The sequence below is a fragment of the Mixophyes fleayi genome, chromosome 3 (genome assembly GCF_038048845.1).
Source record: "Mixophyes fleayi isolate aMixFle1 chromosome 3, aMixFle1.hap1, whole genome shotgun sequence".
Taxonomy (NCBI): domain Eukaryota; kingdom Metazoa; phylum Chordata; class Amphibia; order Anura; family Limnodynastidae; genus Mixophyes; species Mixophyes fleayi.
The window spans coordinates 176,023,937-176,048,713 of NC_134404.1; the positions used below are offsets into that span (position 1 = coordinate 176,023,937).

General features: G+C 38.8%; 1 protein-coding gene across 3 annotated transcripts in view; it reads left to right on the plus strand.

Moving 5' to 3' along the window:
* KLHL32 (kelch like family member 32) overlaps positions 1-24,777 on the plus strand; it is a 165,741-nt gene that overhangs the window by 122,078 nt on the left and 18,886 nt on the right. For all 3 annotated transcript variants that reach the window (XM_075202813.1, XM_075202814.1, XM_075202815.1), the window contains one exon: positions 11,023-11,081. In XM_075202813.1, the coding sequence (XP_075058914.1) occupies positions 11,023-11,081 (59 nt within the window). The remainder of the gene's footprint in view (positions 1-11,022; positions 11,082-24,777) is intronic.

Sequence of the window (24,777 nt, forward strand, 5' to 3'; positions counted from 1 at the left end):
CTTTTTTTCTTCAACAAAGGAACAAAGAATCGGCAGCAATTGTTGTAATAGAAGAAGCTAAAAATTGCTAATGTAATAGGGATAAAAAACAGAATAGATTATTCATCGATATAAGGGGACTGGTGTCAGTCTATTGAACATGTTTGTTGTTGTTTTAATGCTCTTCTGGATTAGATTAATTTATTATTAAAATACATTTCTGTGTTCACTTGAGAGAGGTGCAGTTGTAAACAAGGATATTGGAAGAAATATGTAGGTATTACCTTGATGGTAAAAGGAAATTACAAACAACTGTTACTAAAGGCAATAAGTAGATTAAAAACAAAATATATGCATTTTGAATATTTTGATGCTATAGTCCCTAGACATGACCCCATGGCCCTCAGCCGCTTTTTTTTATCTATAATTGTTGCAGGGTTGAAGCTGGCAGAAGCTTCATTAACAAAAAAACTTGCAGGCAGTGGGGAGCTGGTAGTGTTATTTCTATACTAACTGCAAGTGTTCTATTAACTCGTTAAAGAATAAACTCAGGAGATACATATGTAGCATGAATCAAATTGTTTTTAATGCTCTACCAATGAGCCTATATAGTACATTTTTCCAGCCGTAATCTTAATGTTAAACACAAAATCATTAGTTTTAAAATGCTTAGCGGTTAATGTCATAACTATTACCACCTTCTCTTACCCTAAACACTTTATTATAAATAATGGACATGACGCATAACTGTGGCATATAAACAGGAGTTTATTAAACCCAAAATAATGTATGTGGGGGAGAACACTGTAAGCAGAGCAGAGCCCAAAGCCAAATCCAGATGTCTAATTTCGGGTCATTTACCCTCTGGACATCAATAACCTGTAAATCACTTTTACCTTTGCGCATCTTTATCTTTATAAATAGGGACAATTTTTCCCAGGCATTTCAGAACCCAAAAACCCTTACAGGCTTACCTAATGCAACCCACAAGCCCGTCCCCAAGTTGACTACTCGAAAGGAAATGGGTTCCTTATGCCTAGATACAAGTAATGTGCACCCCACCAAGCCTGCCTGCCGACTGCACAGTGTTCTCCGTCAAAACCAAGGAACTTAACCAGCCGTATAGCCTCGGCTACTTCCAGAGTGCCCCGCCACTAATCAGCTCCACAATCCAATGGGACCAGACAAAAAGGGGAAGCACCTCCCACAACAGCAGGCAGGACCTAAAAATGAGAAACAACGTCTCCTCTCGAACCTGAAGACCATCTCTTACACACTTATTTTTCAGGATCTATCCCCATCACATTAAAGAAATGTTGAGACCTTGTGGAAGTCACTTAATGTCTTCATTCCCAGAATATTCGATACCGAGGGTTTCCATTCCTATTTGTCTTTGCACATGCTAATCAGATCTGCTCACTTATAATGCCAGCTCAAAGCCGCAACCTACTGCAGAAACTGAACCTGGAGGACTTCTTGGCGACCCCCTTTCCACTGCCACCTCCTCCCCAGAAACAAAGCTCTGCTCACTGAGTGGTCCTCAACCTGATTCTCTTATTTAACACCCATTCACTTACAATGACTTAAGATAGAGTCCCTTCGCTTACTTCTCTATAGCCTTCAATGATGACATGCTTATAATTTTATATTGAATGCTGTTTTTTTGAGTTTGCTGAGGCACTCGACTCCGAGAGACTTCCTCAATTAGTCCTCTTCTGCCCCTTGGTGTGACAGTTTCACTAGGTCTGTCATTTACCATTTCATGTGACCCTCCTTACACCTTCTGGTAATTTACCAGTGTGACAGGTACTCTCCAGACTTATTTGTTTATTTCCAATATCTGGTTATTTTGCCTACTGTTTGATGTTACTATTTTCTCCCTCCAGGTATTCTCTTGTTTCCCGCACTTTCCTGATTTCTCCCCACTTTGATGGGTCTCCTCCTCCTTACTTTCCCACTGAAGTACTCTCTTCCTTGCCATTTCTCTACCGGCTCCCGTTGTTCCCTCTCCACCATTTGACCCATCCGTATTGCTAGGATGTTGATGCTGCCCCCCCTTTTTGGTACCCATGTTGTACCATTTACTCTTTGTCTGGACTCGTTTCCCTCCCACGAGACTTGTTTCACCTTCTTTCCTTTTTTTCCCTTAAATTCCTGCTCTTTCAGCTCACCTTTAGTACTCAAATCCCTCAGGACTCTTAAAATCCTCTCTCTGAATGTAAGTGGCCTGAATTCTCCCACTAAACACACAATTGCACTCGAACACTATAAGTGCCAATAATCAGCAGACATCGTTCTTCTCCAAGAAACCCATTTCAAAGTCCCTCACCCGCTACTAACTTGTAAAACGTACCCTCAGACTTGCTACACCTCTACTGACAACAAACAGAGATGCATAGCTATTCTCACCCACTATAAACTGCCATTTATGCTGGATTCCCTCCTAACGGACCCCCATAGGAGATTTATCATCCTGGTAGGTTCTATAGGACTAGCTAAAGTGTTGATCTCTTCAATCTATGCTCCCAATGTGGGACAGGGTGCCATTTTCTCTGATTTCTTTGAACAATTGTCTCCATTAGCTCAAGGATATGTTATCATAGGTGGTGACTTTAACATGATATTGACCCTGGGGTCGATCTCTCCTACATGTCCTTCTCCCCTAACTCCCCTTCCCGGCACTCCAAACACCTATCTTTGGTCCTCACATCCTATGACCTCCACAACACTTGGCACCTTTCCCACCATTCTGGTAAAAAATTTACATATTTCTCTGCCCTCATAACCTTTATAACTGTACCAAAATCTAATTCATTCTGACATCACCTTCATAGGCTCCGCTCCTCTCCCGGAAGTGACACCTAGATGACACTATTCTCCTTAAACCTGACCACATGACATCCATCAATGACTCCATTCAAGATTTTGTCACTCTCAACTCTTCCCCTGGTGTTTCTCAATCCTTTCTCTGGGAGGCCTTTAAGGCTACCCTATGTGGTGTATTCATTATCCTTTCTTCGGCTTGGAAAAAGGCTGTACTCAAATGCATCAGAGAGTTGAAGTCACACATTTCATTCCTTACAGCCTTGCATCATTGTTTCTCAAAATGAAAAACTCACCTTAAGCTTATCCAGAAATTTTATGAGAGGGGAGAGCAGTCGGATAGACTTTCAGCTCAGAAATTAAGTGACAAAGACACCCTCAACCATGTCACTTCTATTTAAACCACCTCTGTTGGCTTCACATACAATACTAAGCAAATAGCTTACGCTTTTAATGACTTTTATATTTCCCTATATAATTTGACACCACAAATCACTGACCCCACTACATTACAGTCAAAAAATTAAGGACTTCTTGACCTCACTACCCCTTCCCAAATTCACTTCAGGACAATTTTTTGAATAAAGAGATCACTGCCTAGGAAATTAAACAGAGCATTACAAGCTTTTAAAAATGGTTGGGGGCTCCTGGCCCTGGTGGCCTCACGGCCACCTATTATAAAACATTGTATGCTTCCCTCATGCCCATGCTTCTTGTGCTTTTCAATTCAATCTTATGTGGTGCTAAATTTGACTCAGTTACAACCCACATGGATATAGTAGTACCTTCACTTCTGTGGTAATTATAGACCTGTCTCTTTACTAAATGTAGATCTTAAAATATTGCTAATACATTGAATTGTGTGATTACCTCCCATTTACATCTGGACCAGGTGGGTTTTATCCCTTGCCACAAGGCCTCGGACAACACTAGATGCGCCATTGACTTAATTAATTTCTTTAACACTCATAAGCTTCCTATCCTGATGATGGCCTTGGATGAGGAGAAAGCGTTTGACAGGGTGAGTTGGCCTTACATGCAACAGACCCTTGCAGCTATTGGCATGAGCGGCCCCTTTCTTAAAGGGATGTCATCCTTGCTAGTAAACTCCATCAAAATCCGGATATTTCTGGTATTCGTGTGGGCCCCTGAACATAAATTATTTTTAGTCGCTGACAACGTTTTTTTGTCACTTACCAATCCACAGATACCTCTCCCAAACTTACTTAAGAATCTGTCTTTATTCGGCACCCTTTCTAACTACAAAATTCATGTCTCTAAGTTTGTTTACTTAAATATCTCGCCCTTGCCACTGCTTCATCTAGTTTTGCTTTTTAATGGCAACCCCACGAAATTAAATATTTAGGTGTGTACCTCACCAGGTCCTGCCACCAACTCTATTGCAGCTAAATTCCCATCCTTTGCTGGAAAACATCAAGTCAGATCTCAGCAAGTGGGATAAACCTACTATTTCATGGATGGCCAAATTGCATCTTTGAAAATGATTATCCTGCCGCGTCTTCTATACCTCTTTCAGACCCTTCCACTGAAAGTGCCTGTGAACTCTTTTAAAATGCTTCAACAGCTGCCCACCTAATTTATGTGTTCGGCGAAGAAAACCCAGGATCCACATGAGTAATCTCCATAAACCTATCCAAGAGGGCGGCGTCTGTGTTCTCCACTTCCTTAACTATTACCGTGCCACTCACATCACCCAATGTGTCCTCCTCCTCCCCTGGTTCCCAGGTTTGGGTTGACATTAAAGCCGCAATCACCAACACTTATTCCCCTTCGTCTCTGCTTTGGCTGAAACCTCAACAATAGGCCCACTCACATTTGTGACAAAAGTTAGTTCCTCTCTGGAAATCTAGCCATTGCTTGCTTACCACTATTATCCAAGTCACCATTCCCGATTCTCTCTCTCATTCTCTGTTACCCCATCATATTCCTGATGTTCCTAAACATACCGTGAAGCTTATTACGCATGTACTTAGCACCACAAAATGTCAAATTGCTCAATCCTGGAAGAACCCGGAGCCACCTTGAATTCCATCCATTATAAACCATGTATGGCAAGTTTACCAAATGGAATTTATCTCGACCATTCTCTATCACACCTTGATTAAATTTTCCTGTGTTTGGAGCCCAAGGACTGAGTGCTACTGGACCTCTTCCCTACTATTGGTCTGATGTCCCCTCATTTTCTTATTCTTCTTTTCTTTGAACAGTGGCCCCTCCCCTTCCTACTCTCTCCTCCTTTCACTTTTGATGTACAATGTCTTTTTCAGCTTTCTTTTGCTTAATAAGTTTCCTGTTTAGCTGCAATATTCTTCTGCTGTTTGTCTATTGTTCTGATTTTGCATCTTCTCGTTAAAACTTTCTCACCATATTGCGACCCCTTTTTTATTTCTGTACCTCCACCTCATTTTCTATATCTTCTTTATTTTTTGTAAAATTCAATAAAGAAGTTTATTCAAAAGGAACAAATTTCATGTTATGCAAAAGTGGTTTAAGTAATTAATTTTTCATATATCACACATAAGTTTGATCTCCTTAACGTTTACATCCTCGAGTTGGAAGATCCTGACATTTACTCTAAAATAAATAACATTTGTAACAAAAAATATTATCGACGTGTTTTAATGATATAGCGTTTAAAACTACAAATTGGGTATAGTTCATTTGCCCTTTGTTCATTTTTAAATTTGTATGATGCAGTTAAAATCTTCTCAGATATCTAAAATATTACTTATTGTGTGATTACTGTGTATTGAAGATGGTACATGATATAGATTCTATTAAAAGTCATTTTAAATGAAGCCATACATAGAAGAATCAATACATGTAGCTATCCACTAAAAGGTATTGTCTACCTTATTATATCGCTGCTAGGAAATAGTGATCATTTCTTTGTTCTACAAGTACATGGAGGGAATTTAAATATCACAGTGTCTTATATTGAAATGTGATAGGTATGGTAAAGAAGCCGAAAACATTGCAAAGAATGTACAAGCAACAATCTAAAGAGTTTTAGGGTTTCAATCAAAGAGTATAATCATCATCATCACCATTTATATAGCACTACTAATTCCGCAGCGCTGTACAGAGAACTCACTCACATCAGTCCCTACCCCATTGGTGCTTACAGTCTAAATCCCCTAACACACACACACAAACAGACACACAGACTAGGGTCAATTTGTTAGCAGTCGATTAACCTGTAACACAATTTTCTCAAAAATTTAGCATTTTTGTTGTTTTTCTAAAAATCTTTTTCAGAATTGTTATTATAGAAAAATATTCAGAAGAGTAAATGTGGAAAGCAGTTATATGCACACTAAGAACTAGTATAACATGGTTCCCCTGAGTAAGATCTGGTAATTACTTTTTGCTTATTAACATCAGCCGATGCATGCCATATGCAGTTGCTGAAGTAGAAAATTAGTGCATTATATGATTTTCAAATTATTATCCTTGCTGTATGTATTTGTACTACCTCACATAAGGTGACTACTGTAAGAATTTTTTTTGCAGTAACAGAATACAAATATTATATTACAAAGTTCTCTTACAAAATTCTGCAGTGATCACACAAAGCATCTACACAGATGGCCCATAAAATTGCTGTATGGTGTATGCAGTATGCAAAGATAGACATGATTTTACATACAAGCGCTGCCCACCCATTGATAGAACAGCTCTATTGCCACCTTTGTTTACACAGAAGCGTTGTCCTCCTTTCCTCTTTAATTATTTATTGCAGCTCTGTCTCCTCAATCAGTTGTACCAATCTTTCATTTTATCTGGAAACTGGATACGGCATGGTAACAACTCCAGGGACAGAAAGAGCTCTGCCTTCCTCAGGCCCAGGTGGCGCAGCTTATAATGTCCTTAAATTACAGAAAGGTCCCTGTCTAAATATTCTGACACAGCCAGTATTTAATAATATGTCATGACAGCTACACATTACGTGCCCCTAAACCCCCCTCCCCCCCTCCGCGGTCCATTCAATCAATACATCTCCCACTCAGACATTCTGTCAGTAAAGGCTGTTCTGTGTACTGAAGATATTGATGGCAATCTTTCGGGGGGACCACCAGTAAATGTTGGCAGAGAGAGTAAGCGATCCTAGAGAGCTTTTTTGTTGGAATATTTTTTTCTTTTCATATGCGATAAGGAATATTATACATGCTATATTATAATGAGAATAATAACAAATGTATTTTTGCTATCAAAACAAATGTAGATGAAATATTCTTGTGCTTATGACCTGGTTATGAGTAAAAGGAGCAGAGCTGGATGCACCTTTAGTTACCTCCGCCTCAGCATTACACTATTTTTACAATCAACTTTTCTGAGGGTAAATTATGCCCAACATACATCAAACTGAACATCAGGCCCAAAGTGTTTATCTTTAGTAGTGCTGACTACCTCCATGTACAAGGTCTAAATCATTATCATTAGTTATTTATATAGCACCACTAATTCTGCAGCGCTTTACAGAGAACTCATTCACATCAGTCCCTGCCCCATTGGAGCTTACAGTCTAGATTCCCTAACACACACACACACAGAGAGAGACTAGGGTCAATTTTTATAGCAGCCAATTAACCTACCAGTGTGTTGTTGGAGTGTGGGAGGAAACCGGAGCACCCAAAGGAAACCCACGCAAACACAGGGAGAACATACAAACTCCACACAGATATGGACATGGTCGGGAATTGAACTCATGACCCCAGTGCTAACCACTAGGCCACTGTGCTGCCCATGCCTCATATGGTAAAGTATATTTGGGGTGATGGGAGCAGATTTGGGCCGATCAGGTTTGATTCAATGATCTGTTCTACAGAGATTTGTGTCACAGGTTTTTTGATGACCTCTTTATTACATAAGTCTTTGAAATATCTGGTTGTTTTTCTTAATATATTCAGTACCAACAAATTTACTGTATTTTAAAATGACAATACATTGAACTTTCTGGACATAACAATCAATGAAAATGTTGAGAATTTAATTTCCTCCTATTTAAAGTAAACCCATTATTGCAAAAAAAAAGTTTGCATGTGACCAGCCATCATCAAAGATAACTGATAATAGCAGGGCTGACATTGTGGGGCCAAGTACTCCTTCCTTTCCTCCCCCACGCAACCATTTGTCATTTTTCTCTGACCATTTTTTGTCTCCTCTAGTAACTCCTATATGGCTAGAACTTGCTGTGGCAGTTTCCATGTAGCTAACAAACAACAAAATGTGCCTATGTGAATGTCACCTAAAACAGGAAAAGAGGCCATTTACTGAGTAAATACAAATAGTTTAACGTTAAACTGTAGACTAAAAGTTAAAAATGGTAATGCAAATTGTTGCTAACTTGAACAATGAACAGAATATTATCTATCAAATATACTTCAAATATATCACTTATTAATGAGGGTTACTTGCTTGTAGAGGTATTCTGCAGGTGCTCCATCTTCAATACAGAAAATCAGAGGCAGCCAAAAAGCCTTTCGCTTAGATGTTGACAACAGGAACAGTTTGCTAGAGAGATACCCCAATGCCCAGGGGAGCTGCTGCTTAACAGGGGGGGTGCTTCTGGTTCTACCTCCCATGTGGCTAGGGACCTGTTGATCACAGTAAGGGGGGGTTGTAATAAAAAGAGGTGTGGCAGTGTTCACATTGGACAGTCTTACCACTGTATGCCACATACTATCCTGATGGCACTTCTGGATAAAGGGGATTTCATATGGAAAATATGTGAGAGCTCTGAGAATTTGAAGCAGTGAAAATAATAATACTCATGTCTTCTAAAACCAGCCTACAAACAGATTAACTGCATAGACTCCATGGAATGATTTTTCTTCTATTAGTATTATTGTAGTGCTTGTTGAGATGTTGTTGATTGCGACTGCTCCACTCTTTCAACTCCGACAGAGAGAAAGGCAAGACTCCAAAAACCAGGATACTGACTTAGGGATGGATTTTATTGGAATTATCCAGGGAAAGGGATTAGCAAGGGTGAACTCTGGGGTAATCACTGGAAGTCAAAGTGCAGCACTAATAAATAATTCAATATACAATTTTCTATTGTTCCCAATTCAGAAACTTGTACTATTATAACTCTATATTATTTACTATTAAATAATGTGTTAACTTAAATATACTATAGAAAGTTAGCCCCATTCATAGAGAAGTATACTGTGATGGATCACTGACCAGAGGCTTTTTTGGGACAGCAACTTACCTGCAACTAATATAGTTTTATGTTGGAGTGTTCATTGCCTATGATGAATAGATGCTCAGTTTCTCTTTATAGTTCTGAAAGGGGTTATGGCTTTCCACAGTAGGCTTCAATTATATTTACGACTGTTGCTCCTTAGTCTCTTTCTTCTTCTATGGTTTTTAAGTATTTATTGATAATTGTATGGTTTAATTCACCTGGCCAGAACATGGTTTTGTTACACCTTTTATTGTGGATAAATGTAATGATGTATTTAATGGTACCACTTATATACTCTTGGTGGGTTTTGAAATGGTGTGGTGCATCTTTGGGTGCAGTCCACTTGGTCCAGGTAGTTTTCTGGAGGGATGTAAGTGAACAACTTTGATATTGGACACTTGATTGTTTGGAACTGTTTGGGATTGTTCATCCTGTAGTCCTGATGGCTCATTGTAATTACTTACCCTCCTTGGTCCTCTGAACTTTATATTCTGTACTAAAACTTACTTCAGTAATCACCAACTCTCTCTCTGTGCTTTCCCTCAATATTCTACTCTGCCTTCTTTATAGTAATAATCCTTTGTTACTTCACCATGAATACTATGTTTTAATATGCTCTGACTACTTTTCTGTGAGAACTCCTTATCTGATTATCTTTTATTTATAAGACTTCACAAGGATTCTACAGCACCATACATATGGGATTAGAACATAAAACCAAATGACATAAGTGCAAAAGTGACAAAATGAAATAAATACAAATAATATAAATACATAATTAAAACCTGCAAAATTATATAATAATTACTTAAGAAAAACACTAGGAGAGAGGGCCCTGCTTGTTAGTTCTTACATTATAGAGAGGATGGGAAGACCCAGAGAAGGTGAAATTGAGCGGGGGAGCTGATGTCTCATAAGAAGAGGTGGGAGAGTTAAGAGGAGAGCTGGTATGACCATTCAAAGGTGTTCCTCAAAAGGGTGATATATTTTTGTCCAAACAAAGAACATAGATTGCAAAGTATTGAAAAATCATTATTTCAAGTGGAATGGATTACTGTTTATGTAATATAAGGTTTTATTACTAGCAATATGCTTCAATATTTTCTTTATCATCATCATCAATTATTTATATAGCACCAGCGCTTTAAAATTGGGAACAAACATTAATAAAACAATACTGGGTAAGACATACAGACAGAGAGGTAAGAGGGCCCTGCTCGCAAGCTTACAATCTATGGAACAATGGGAGCTTGAAACACAAGGGCATGTGCTACACCATATTGCACATTGGAACAGCTAGAATGAAAAGGTAAAAAGTATTGAGTGGCATGTGTGATCAGTCACACAGCAATGTTGGTCAGAGGGTTATTGTCTTGTGTTAGCTGTGTAGAGGGTGGTAATAGGGTAACCTAGGGAGATTAAGATGCTGGTTGAGGAATATTATAAGCTTGTCTGAAGAGGTGGTTTTTTTTAGAACTCTTGAAGACTAGAGGAAAGTCTTACTGTGCGAGGGAGGGAATTCCACAAAGTGGGTGGAGCCCGAAAAAAGTAATGTAACCGGGAATGGGAGGATGTGATGAGAGTGGAAGAGGGATGCAGAACGGAAGTGGTGAGTTGGGAGATATTTTGAGACAAGTGAGGAGATGTATGTCAGTGAAATTTTGTTAAAGGCCTTGTATGTTAGTAGAAGAATTTTATATTTTCATCATATGAAGTCTGTTTAGCTACTAATTGAACACCACAACACTCTGTTGTCAGTTCCCATTTTTACACCTCTGTGTTTAACAGCATGACATATCAGCACCATAACATCTGATTGCTCTGGAATGATGATAACATTATTATAATATTTTAGAGTAATTTCAGAGCAATGACAGTCTGAACACTTCCAGTCACTTGTTCACTCACAGATGTGTATGGGCAAAGACTATCAATGTTTAGCATTAGGGAGTACATATTAGCATTTCAGCTGCTAACATTTGTATTCTGAAACATTTTTATTTCAGGTGGAGTGACTAACACAGCACAATACCAGAACAGACTAATGGTATATGATCCAAACCAGGTAAGCTGTAATGTGGAAAGTTATTAAAGACACAATATCATTTACAACTTAAATACATTTATCCCTTGGTAGTCTATAGACCATCGTCGGTTTTGCTGTGGAACCCTGCATGCAAAAACATTCTGTGGCCTTCCACTAACTCTACTTTTTTCAAATGCACCGTCTCTTTTTTTTCAGTAACATTTATCTACTCAAATTATTCAAACATAATCTTGATGTGCTTGTGGCTGCCGAACTGTGTGCATAACAAAGTGCTGTTTCGCCAAGCTCACACTCAGCAACTAATGCCCCAAATTGCTGAGCTCCTTTTATCAGAAGGTGCAAGTTTTACACCCCTGCAGATGCTGCCATCTTGGCCCATGAATCTATGACCTTCTGTGTAAATATCAGTTGATACTGTGTGAGGGGAATAGGTGCCATCTTTTGTGGTAGATATTAGTGAACAACAGCAATGAAGTCACACAAGTCCAGGGTTTTTTCGTACAAGTGACCTCAGCCAGTTTTATTAAGCATCTTCAAAATAATCAAAACATAAATAAAAGGTTTTGCCAGTCCGGGACTAAATAAACGTTCATGAAGACCCTCTCTCCAGTGAAGGACCTTATGTCCCACACACATATCAAATATATAGACGTTAGTCAATTCTCTCAGGAGGCATCCAACTTCCTCCCCAGGTCTGAGAGACTGACTAAGATGCTTTGCAGCCTTTTACTGGCACCACTCAGGTGCAACTTCTGATAACCAACAGGTAACCTAGAAGAGACGATTACAGGACTTGGATGGAGCCTGCCTGCTCTCTCCATCCATAACACCAGAGACCCTTATCATATTCTACCACAGATGGGACACACATTTTGGGAAGTTTTCCCCACACACAAAAACAATATCTCTGGTGTTTTAATGTACACAAGGCGGAAAGCCTGGGACACATCCCTCTGCCATTCAGGACTATACCTTACAAAAATATAGGCACATGATATAAAATGGCTTTTACAGTTTTGTGCAGGAAAGGATGAAGCAGGAAGCTTACCTTAGCATTCTTGGGGGCATATTTATAATTAAGGGGGTTTTGCACCGTTAATTATTATTTGTCAGTGCAACGATGACAGATGATATTTTGGCCCCATTTAACAGAAAATGATCTCAGGACAGGCGATGATTTTATTTACTTTAAAACGCCTTCTGCACAGAAGTGCAAAATGCATCCCATTAAAAATATAGGATGGCACTTTAAGATGGTGGAAATCATAAACTATTTTCCTGAAGAAGAAAAAGGCTTTTTAGGGAACACCTATATTAAAGCATACTCTCAACCCCTTTATCTTATTTAATTATCTCTTCTTGCAGAATAAAATGTAATCTTTTCATATTGATGTAAACTTAGATGTGCTCGTGCCCCTAATCATTAATCCACTAAACGCCTTTAAAAATTATGATGTGTTAATGCAGTGTTACCAAGCATTTCCATGAGGGCTACCACATTTCTGCTTTAATGTGAAAGCCATTTACTATTCAGAAAGAAAGAGGTGACTAAAAAGTGTCTATTGAGCTTTCAGAGAAGCTGGGGAGACACATAATAACTTTGGAGACCCTTCAGCTTTAATTGTTGATTAGTGATGTGCAATTTTAGTTATATAATGTTATTATTGAATAAAATGTTTGCGCATTTTGATGTTTTCTTACACATATGTGGAAACATCACAGTTATGCTTGCTCCCCCTGTTAATTGTATGGTATTCTATTCCAAGCACACAGACAGTTAATAATTGAAAGTTTTTAAAATGAGGCCTGCTTCATGTTTGCGCATACTTTCAATTTTTTTTTTTATATTCTCCTGGCATATTGTGTACAGTGGGTTTTGGAAAACCACATCTGCTTGTACCCGCTCTGAATCTCAATGACTCTATCATTGAGCACTGGGGCACGGCTTTAAGCAAGGCCTTTGTAAAGAGTCAATAATGACTGCCATCTGCCACCGAGCACAGAGCTACCTGCTAGCAGACAGGCTGTGGTGACCTCTGCGTCCCCATCACTCATTAGTATTCAAACATTGCCGTTTTAGCTGTGACCTTACTCAGGCCCCTGTGCCTCTCTGCTTGTGTTATGGTTCACCTAGCAGGCATTGCAGTAGAGGAAAAGAATGCTTTAATCAGGGGACAGGATGCTTTGCAAATCAGATGGCATCTTTATCTTTCTATTTTGGGACTTTTCTATTAATGATGCAAATTGCAGTTAATTCTGATCCTGTATTAGTTAAAGTGTACAATATGATTATAAAGTTTCTTCAATGAACCCAGGAGAAACATGCAATTTGATTAATATGTGGATGTGTTTTATAAACTATGCACGTAATGTGTAATTGCTGTGGATAGCAAAAAGCCATGTTCAGGAATTGAGAAAATATACTCTAAATATACTAATTTAATTGTTCACAGTTTATAATAACTATGAAATCTTTTAATTAGCTATTTAGACCACAATGTTTCATTATATTACAAAAATGCTAAACATTGTTATACCTCAGAACATGATAAAATGTATGGAAACACAAAACAAGAGAGCACAAATAATGTAGTATATTTAGTTATTAATAGACAGAACCAATATAATTCTGCATACTTTCACAAAATGAAAGTAAAAATAATTTTTAAGAATGAAATCACCACAAACCCAAATTCTCTTGAACATTAGGAAGATAAATATTTTACTCACGGATCCAATCTAAAAGAAGGATCTATCAAACAGAGGAAAATGAGAAAGTGGTAAACTTCCCAAAAAGAAGAAATCTTGCAAACATTTACAACAGGAATATTTAACCTGTCCAGAAAGTTACTCACCAACAAACACAATTATTAAATAAGGGTTTAAAGTTTGCTCCCAATAGCTATGCTAGTATATTTGCTCTGTTTATCAATCACAACATGTTAGTTAGAACACTAACTTTATATCAACATTATTTGAAACTCCCAAGCCCCAATCTGGCTCATACACCTGTGGTTAGGATACCTATGCTTAAAACTTCCTTCCAAAATCTATCCAGTTGAATCTTGAGTAAGTCATATTGATATTTTCCTTTACTCAGTGACAGGGGATTTTAGAAGGCTTGAAACACAAGAAACACAAGATTTCAAATATAACCAAAACCTGACTAGTGGGGAACAAGCATCCAACCAATCTTTGAGTAGACACATCATTGGTGATCAGAGCAGCAGACAAAGGAGGAAGCGTGATGGTACAGGATAGGTCTGACTACCTCAAACAAGAAGATTGAATTTTACAAGATAAAGAGACATATCAATTACAGAAAAGTATCCCATGGACAACATTAATCAAGAATTGTACTAGCTTATTAAGCAAGGCAAATAAAAATGGTCTGATGAATTACATTATATATAATAGACATCCAGCCATCACAATGTTTTATCATATTCCAAAGATTCACAAAATTTTACTAGACCTATTGTTTTTGTGATTGAGTCATTGAAATAGATCATTGCTAAAAAGATTTTTAAAAGATTTTAAATGGGAAGAAATGTATAATTGGTTAAGCATTGACATACAAGCCATATACAATTCAATTCCAAATAATAATGACATGTTGGCAATTAAGGATATACACTTAAGGGATTTGTATTCAATACAAGTTAAGAAGCGATTTCTGGTACAGGGTATTGAGTATATATTGACCTACAATTATTTTAAGTTTCAAAGCATTTTTTCTTTCAAAAGTAAGGTACAGCTATGGGGACAAGAGTTGTCCTTAGCTATGCCGATTTGTATATGGAAAATTGTAAAACACAAACCATTTATAATTGTACATTAATGAATAGAAAATTTATGTTCCTTAATAGTTACATAGATGATCTGTTACTAATTTGTCATGGGATGGAAGACAAAATTAAGGAATTACTAAAATACTTGAATGGTAAATAGTGGATTCTCACCTACCATATAAGACCCATAAGGTTAATATAGACTTTTTTAGATTTATTGTTACAATTGATCATTTAGGCAATCTCACAACCACCACTTTTTTTCTAAGAAAGTAGACATTAACAGTTTCATTCATTCTCGATCAGCTGCCACCTACCCAGCTGGAAATATAATGTTAATTTTTCCCAACTTTTAAGATTAAGGCAAAATTTCACTCCACAAGAAGCTTTTAAAGAACAATCCAAATTTCTGACGGAACAGTTCCTTGAAAGGTGTTATCCTCAATATGTATTACATGAATCCTGCTCCAAAACATATTGAATTGAAAGTTTCAGATTATTGGATCATAAGAAGAAGTCTATCTCAAAAATTAACAATGATCTTTCATTATGAATTTGATGTAAAATCAATAAAAAAAAAAAGGTCTTAAACATTTAATAATTTTAATCAAAGACCCTTTATTAGCCCCGACCCTACAGAAGACACCACTCATTGTCTATAAGGAGGTGGACAACTTAAAATCCAATCCTGAAACCTAGAAATGCTAGCCAATGCCAAGCCTAAGTACATTGATTGGTTAGTGAGCAAAAAGGTGGGTGTTTCCCTTGCAAACATTGTAATGTTTGCAAACACATGAATAAAAATCCTTACTCTTAACATAAATTCAGTTCAGAAAAGAAATACACCACTATGAATTACATTACTTTCAATACCACTTTGGTTATTTATATGAAAAAATGCAAATGTAGCATGATCTATGTAGGCTTGATACTTTGAGCAATATCATATGTCACAATAGGTGATTGTGGGGAAAATAGAGATCTAACTCTTGGCAAAAAGGAAACATACAGGATACACAAACTTAACTCAAAGGCCTTAATGAAGTCATATACACTGATAAGTCACAACATTAAAACCACTGACAAGTGAAGTGAATAACATTAATTACCTTGTTACAATGGCATCTGTCAAGGGGTGGGATATATTAGGCAGCAAGTGAAAAGTCAGTTCTTGAAGCTGAAGCAAGATAAATGAGCAAGTGTAAGGATCTGAGCGACTTTGACAACAGCCAAATTGTGATGGCTAGACAACTGGGTCAGAGGATCTCCAAAACAGCAGGTCTTTTGGGGGTGTTCCCGGTGATTAGTACCTACCAAAAGTGGTCCAAGGAAGGACAACCGTGGAACCAGCGGCAGGGTAAATAAATAATAATAAAAAACAGTAATACTCACCAACCACCTGGATCTTTATCTGTAATATTTCCAACAGTCTGTGGTTGCCCTTTGAATGTCGACATTGTGACTTTTTTTTGTCTGGAAAAAACAAATCTAGCGAAATGAGCATCAACGTTTATGCTTCAGATCTAATATACTTAACATTCCTCTTTAATACCCAGATCAGAAATATGATCATTATTAACACCCTACAATTCAGCAATATTAGTGTTCCCAAACCCATAGCATTAGGGGTTGAGTACTTAATCCCGATGCTGAAAACGCCAACATGATTAGACCGAAGGTGTCATGCACGACAGCCTGGTAATAGTGACAGCTTGAAAAGGAGACTTTAAACTAGAGATGGGCGGGCTCGGTTCCCCGAGATCCAAATCCTACCGAATTTAGGGTATCCGAGTACCACTCTCCCGCCCGTTCGGTTTCGAAATCGAGGCAAAACATCATTGTGACGTATTCGTTTTTCTGAGCTCGGATCTCGCGAGATTTGAAAAGCATAAATACCAGCCTCCCCGGCAATCCATCGCCATTTGACCGAGGGAGAAAGCAGGGTTAGGTCACACTGGCTATATCAGCGCAGGGACAGTGATTGATTGTACTCAATACCATTGAAAGCTTAATACCAGTTGTTACAGCAGTAAGAGGAGAAGAGAGAAGGGTTTTTGTTCAGTTTCTGGCACTCCAAGTGCTGTTGTCCCCCAATTTTTTTGCAGAAATTTATCTGGCTGTGAAAAAAGTACTATTTTGCAGCACTGTAAAAACAATATATTTAGCACTCCCATTTGCTTTTGGGGTGTCCCCCATTCTTTTGTAGAAATTTATCTGGCTGTGAAAAAAGTCCTATTTTGCAGCAGTGTAAAAAAAAATATATTTAGCACTCCCATTTGTTTTTGGGGTGTCCCCTATTCTTTTGCAGATTTTTTTCTGGCTGTGAAAAAAGTACTATTTTGCAGCACTGTAAAAACAAAATATTTAGCACTCCCATTTGCTGTTGGGGTGTCCTCCATTCTTTTGCAGATTTTTTTTCTGGCTGTGAAAAAAGTACTATTTTGCAGCACTGTAAAAACAATAGATTTAGCACTCCCATTTGCTTTTGGGGTGTCCCCCATTCTTTTGTAGAAATTTATCTGGCTGTGAAAAAAGTCCTATTTTGCAGCAGTGTAAATAAAATATATTTAGCACTCCCATTTGCTGTTGGGGTGTCCCCCATTCTTTTGCAGAAATGTATCTGGCTGTGAAAAAAGTACTATTTTGCAGCACTGTAAAAACAATATATTTAGCACTCCCATTTGCTTTTGGGGTGTCCCCCATTCTTTTGTAGAAATTTATCTGGCTGTGAAAAAAGTCCTATTTTGCAGCAGTGTAAATAAAATATATTTAGCACTCCCATTTGCTGTTGGGGTGTCCCCCATTCTTTTGCAGAAATTTATCTGGCTGTCAAAAAAGTCCTATTTTGCAACAGTGTCAAAAACAATTTGTAGAACTACAAGTGCTTTGGGCTCAGAATGGATTCAAAGCAGTCCACATATGAGCAACCAGGTTCTGTCACCAGTCCTGGTGTTCCCAGTACGTCATCTGGGAAAGGCAATGTCAAACTACACCGTCTTTTAAAATCAGGCAAGAAAACACACACCAAAAACAAAAAATTACCGTGTTGAAGCAAAAAAGAAGTGTAACTGGGGAAAAGTTAACTGCCGATAAAAAATAATAATTGCCAACATGCCGTTCTACACACGCAGTGCCAAAGAGAGAATGAGGCCTTCGCCTTTCTCTATTAGTGGCAGATCCAAAAATGTTAACGAGCCTACAAGTGATGCACAACTACTGTTACGCGTCAAAGCCGAGCTGCAAGATGACAGTAAGGCATTAGAGGATAATGTTTGCTCTGAATCACAAATGACAACAATCCCTGTGGAGAGTCCATCTAACAGTGGGATGTCTAATCGTGAGCATTCTGTTAGTGTACCCATAAAGAGGGGCCCTTTCAGCAGTTCTGTAGCCGGTGATATAAAAATTGAGGATGTCACTTTGGAAATAGAAGAGGATGAGGTGGAGATTTGTGTAGGCGACGAGGGCGCTAATGAGGATGTTGATAAGGATGAGGTTGTTTGTGTAAGTCCTGCACCAGTGGCAGCAGTTCTGGCACGTGACAAGAAAAAGGCCATTGTCATGCCTGGCCACAAAACAAAAAAATCCACTTCTTATGTGTGGAATTATTTCTACCCAAATCCAGACAAAAATTGTATAGCCATTTGTAGTGTATGTCAAGCCACAGTCAGTCGAGGGAGGGACCTTAACCATCTTGGAACCTCGTCTATGTTACGCCATTTAACTAGAGTTCATGACAAAGTGTTGGGAAAAGCTGAAAGTTCTTCCCAAAAAAATACCAGCACTCCATCATCAGCTAAGACCCTCCGGTCACTGACATCCCGACAGCTACAAAATACACCCACCACACCATCCTCATCAATATCCTCAGTAGCGCTCGGAGTTAGCCCTGCATCACACTTATTAAGGCTGGATGACTCCTGCACTCTAATTGATTCCTCTGAAGAAAGCGTTAGTCACACTGCTGCTGCTGTTGCTGCTGCTGTGGGTGAATCGTCAGCCCAGAGGCAGGTCAAGAAAATGAGCAGTCCTACATTTCAGCAATTAACTGTGAAACAATCATTTGCTAGGGGAAGCAAATATGACAGCAGTCACCCAGTCGCCAAGCGAATCACAGACGCCATGGCTGCCATGTAAGTGTTAGATCTGCGTCAAAATCTCCACAATAAACGCAGCTGGTTTTTCACAGTTAATTGAGGTTTTGTGTCCCCGTTACAGAATTCCATCGCGACACCATTTTTCCCGTAAAGCTATTCCACAACTATACCAAAAAATGTGTAAAAATGTAGAGATTGCGCTGAAAAATGCCATTCTGCCCACTGTCTACTTAACCACAGATATGTGGACAAGTGGAAGTGGCCAAACCAAAGACTATATGACTGTGACAGCCCACTGGGTTTGTCATTTACCTTCACCAGCAGGAATAGCAGCAGCATGTACACTACTACGTAACATTTGTCACAGGCAGGCCACTCTTTGTATCACAGGCATATCCTCGAGTTATTAAGATCTTGAACTCTGATCAGTACGTTTTGGCCACTGTGCTTGATCCAAGGTTTAAGACCTACATTGAGTCTTTACTTGTAAATGAGCGAGATGTGGACTTTTGCAAGGAGCTATTGCTCAGCAAGTTGGCCGCTGAACTGGGCTTCGGCTTGACGGCGTGTCCTCCTTCACTTTCTCAAGCTGCTGCTGCTCGTAAAAAATTAAATTTCCCAAAAAGAAAAAGGGAAGACGCAGGGGGCAGACCAGAACAATTTAACATCTGGGCTGGTTTGAAGGATTTTTCTAAAAAATGTGTCACCTTGCCCATAACTCCATCCAATACGAGTATAAACATGAAAAGGATGGTGGAGGATTATTTTCAATAGGTAATTGATATGGAAATGTCAGACAGTCCCTTTCCTTACTGGAAAAGCAGGCCATTTGGAAACCCATGTACAAACTTGCTTTGCAATACCTAAGCTGCCCACCCTCCAGTGTGTACTCTGAACGAGTATTCAGTACAGCCGGGAACTTAGTCAGTGATCGCCGTAGAAGGTCACTTCCAAAAAATGTGGAGAAAATTATGTTTATAAAAATGAACTACATCTTCCACGAGGAAGGCCTTCACCATCAAAGACATCCAAGCACTGACTGTTCTCTAATGGCAGATTCAAGCGGCGATGAATTCAAAGTCTGTGATGATGACGTACACACTGATGAGGGTGAGGATGAAGCTCCAGATGATGATCACGATAACATCTTTTTAAAACTTTCTATTTAAGTGTAGGGTGCAATCTACCTCCAAAGAGGAAAGGGACTTGGGGCATTTCCATATCACGTACCGTCTTGAAAGGCTGCTGTTTGGGCAATTTCTCCTTAAGGGTAGGGTGTCATACACACACTGACCCCAAACTGACTTTGTCCATTTCAAATAATATCGTACAGTCTATAACGGCTGATTTTTTTTTGTATTTTCTACAAGTGGAGGGGGGCCTATAGAGACAGAAACCAAACTGCCTTTTTCCATTTCTTTACATATTTAACTATAAGTGTAGGGTGTAATATACACCCAAAGACAATGGCTGCATTGCCAATATGCATAGATGGAGAGGAAGACAATCTGGTTTGTGCGTAGAATTAATGAAGGCCTACCTACCAGGAATTAAACAGTTTTTTTGATAATTTATTAGCTTTACAATTACATTACTTATCAAAGAAACAGGTGGAGCACTAAATTTGGTTATTTTATGCACAAAAACATTGATTTTCCAACAAAATAGCAAAACAAAACCAAAACACGCAATGGCGGTTTTGCAAAACCAAAACACGAAGGTAATCCAGATCCAAAACCAAAAACAAAACACGGGGGTCAGTGACCATCTCTACTTTAAACAGTTCCAATGAATGAACATCCCGGCAGCCTACAATGACTTCAGTTTCATGGCCCCCGTTATCATTCGTGCTGTTAAGCTGCTAATTTAAGGGGGCGCCGGCTGTACAATATTCTTTAGAAAGCCTAGAACATTATACAGCTGGCGCCTCCTTAAATTAGCAGCTTAACAGCACAATTGATAGTGGGGACCTTGAAACTGACGTCATTGTAGGCTGGCGAGATGTTTATTCGTAGGAAATATTTGACGTCTCCTTTTCAAGCTGTCACTGTTACCACGCTGTCATGCATGACACCTAATCATGTCGGGCTATTCCATGTCGATGTTTTCAGCATCGGGATAATGACTACCACTGAGCATTAGTATGTAAGCAGGAAGTTAGCAATTCACCACCTCCACTAATATTGATAATATTGATACAGTAATTTCTCTCTGACTATCAGGGAGAGCATATTAAGAAAACATATTTTCTATTTGCACTATATGATTAATAGAGCAATTTTAGAAGGATACCATTATGCCTGAAATTATATTAGACAAATGCTCCGATGAAAGGAAGGTTATAATCCACTTACTCAAAATTTAACTAATATATTAACACATATTAAAGACACACACACACCAGCAAATAGTGGTCGAACAATTATTAACAATATAATCCACTTCCTTGCTCTAGATCAATAAATGTTTTGATCAATCAAGAGACTGAGAAGCATACACAGCAACTTTAAATCACTTTATTCACATAATTGCACTAATATTTTGCTGTTTTAATTTGCAACATAATTTTAATATTTTTGCAATAAAAGTTAAATTTTAATGTGAGGGAAGGTAATTCATATGCAATATGGATAATTTCAATATTGGATCTGTATGTGCACCGTCCATAACCAGCATTTGTTGGATGTCTGTATTATAGCTGGTAGGCAGCACCTCAGATTATTCTGGGATTGAATATTGGTAATATTATCTATAAAAAAAAGTATATGAGAAATTATTAAACCAATTAAAAAAAATTATATTAATGAGTAACAGTTCTTATATCCTATACTAGTGCAACAATAACTTTTTCTAAATATATGATACAAAGGTGTCAGAAGACACAGTGCATCACAGCTTGCTGTATATGGGTGTTAGAAACTTACCTGCTCCTGTGCTGCTGATTTCTCTGTCTCTGTGTACAGGTCAGCACTTCTTGGTTCTGGCGGTCACATGATCATGGCTGGGAGGCAGTATATACAATATGCAAAGGATATAAGGCTCACCTTGACACTGCAGCTGTGTTAGCGCAACAAGTTACTACTTGGCGTCTGGCTCTCCCTGTGTACCCTGTGCTGCTTTCTGGTGTTTCCCTTTGTATGACCTTGAGGCTTGTTAGACCTCTACTTCTGGACATCCACTCTACTGCCTCTGCTTCCGTGTATCCGACTCAGCTATCCGTACTGACTACTAGGCTGTCTTTGCTCCAGTGTATCCGACCCAGCTATCCGTACTGACTACTAGGCTGTCTTTGCTCCAGTGTATCCGACCCAGCTATCCATACTGACCACCCTGTTGTTAAAGCTCCAGTGTATCCGACCCAGCGAGTCTCCTGTGTGCAATATTTCTTCAGTGTTTCCGATCCGGTGTTACACTGATTACGGCTTAGGATTCTTCTGTGTGTGCTGTACCACTTCAGTTAACTAATCCCGCTTTGACTTACTGTACTACACTATCACTACAGAGTCTGCTGCCCCTGGTTCAGCTTAATCTCTTACCAACTGTCTATCACCTATCAGTGGGCTAACCTAAGGGTCACGACCTGCGGACCTCTGTCAGCAAAATCCATCCCGCCTTGCAGTGGTTGTTGGTGAAAACTGATGGGTTCGTTAGACTCCATCGTTAATACTGATTGAAATCTCTTGAGAAATGTAACAATGGGGCTGCGTAGCTGCAGACCGGTCAGATTTCCCTTGCTGACTCCTGCGCACCACCAAAAGCGCCTACAGTGGGCAGCTGAGCGGACCATAAAATAAAGAAAGAAGGAGACCTGGTTGATGAATCATGTTTTCTTTTACATTACGTGGACGGCTGGGTGAGTGTGCATTTTACCTGGGGAAGAGATAGCACCAGGATGCACAATGGAAAGAAGGGAAGCTGGTGCAGTGTGATGCTATGGGCAATATTCTGCTGGGAAACCTTGGCGTTCATGTGGGTGTTACTTTGACACATACCACCTACCCAAAGTGTTCAAGGTGTTGACTTTGCTTCCAAAGTCCTCAGATCTCAATAAAATTAAGCTGGTTGTTTTATTCCTGTGGTTGATCAGTGTATATAGTCTTTTTTTTGTGCAGGTAATAAACACCAAGTCTTTAGTATTGTGAAAAACTATATCTAAAAACAGTCTTCTAAGCTATAAGAGTATATACTTGAATTAAAAATGATATTGTTACATTGATGGTTTGTCAAAGGCCTTGTTCTTATGTTCGATTATTAGCATTTATATGTTGGGTGTTATAATAAAGATCTAGGTATTGTTAAAGACACAACACTGTAAGGAGCCACCGTTTTGATTATAAAAGGTAGATGGTGGATCTCACAATAAATTCATGCCTTCTGATATTTAAGTTTAAAATGTTTTTATCATTAATTCATTTAAGACATGGGAACAACTGCTTATTCAATTAGTAGTTGTCATAAATTATCTCTTTTTAATTCATATTAAAGTAAGGTTTCACATTGGTATTATAATGGTATTTGGAGTATTTGAATACATCTTATTTTAACACAATAATGTTTTTATTTGGTCTCTGTCAAAATGGTTCATACAATACAGTTTCGCATATTCATTATAATCTGTGGGAAATATACATTCTCTGTCACAAGCACTGGGAAAGTGGCGGATAATCTGTTTCCCAGGCTGCGTATCTTATGTACTCTAAAGCTCCATGGAGATTATTTGTATGTGGAAAGGAGCTTCCCAAAGTTGTCTTCTGCTATAGGAAAAGCTGGTAAAGGGTCCCTGGGGTTATGTATGGAGAGAGAAGGGTGAGCTCTATACATAAGGCCCATTTCTGGGTCTTCTAAATTAACCATGTAAGTGCTGGTTATTGAGGAGTTGCACCTGCGTGGGGCTGGTAAAAGGCTGTAAATTCATTCTCTCACAGTATGGGGTGCAAGAGGATTCTTGCTGAGAGAAATTACAATTTATAGCTAGTGAGTTATGTTGTTTTGAATGCGTGTATGGGACACTAGGTCCCTCACTTCAGAGAGGGAGATCCTGTGTTGAGTTAGTGCCAGACAGGCAAGGCCTTTTATTTATGTTTTGTTTGTTTTGAATATGGTGAATAAAACCAGCTGAGATTAGTCAACCAGAAACAATTAATTGGTGTGATATCCTTGGCTGGTCTGTCTGAAGTACGCCATCTACCCCAGATGGTACCCCAATACATTCTTATGAAAATTTTTATATCTTAGTCCACATAAAAATGTCAACTGTAGTGCCTACATTGCTGTCCGCAGCCTACACAGAATTGTGCTGCTTTCTGTATTCCATTTTGGTCCCCATAAAAATGGCGATCACAGGTGCTTTATAACTGCCTGCCTGGGGCGCTGGGTCCCTAGGGGACGCAGCGCCAGCACAATTCTCAAGCTTTTAAAAAAAAACAAAAAACTTTCCTACCTAGGCCCTGCTCGCAAGCTTACAATCTAACTTTAACAAAATGTCTCGGCAGAAGAGACAAAACAATGACAGGTAGGAGGTGCACAAGGAAAGACTCAAGACTCACAGATAGGAATAATGAGGTACATATGTGTTATAGATGAAGGCAGAATGGAATTTAGTAGGATGGACCAAGGAGTGTAGAAAAAGCAGATTTATAGTTGTCTGATAAGATACCATGAGGTAGACTCAAAGATCTTCATGATGGTAGTCTGAACCACTTACAAATTCTAAATATAAACCTCCTCCATGCCTGGGAGGGTTGCACTCCTGTCGCAATAAAGAACGTCTAGCAGTTCTGATTGTACGTCTTTGAGCTTGGGGGGGGAGGGGGGATCCATCACCTC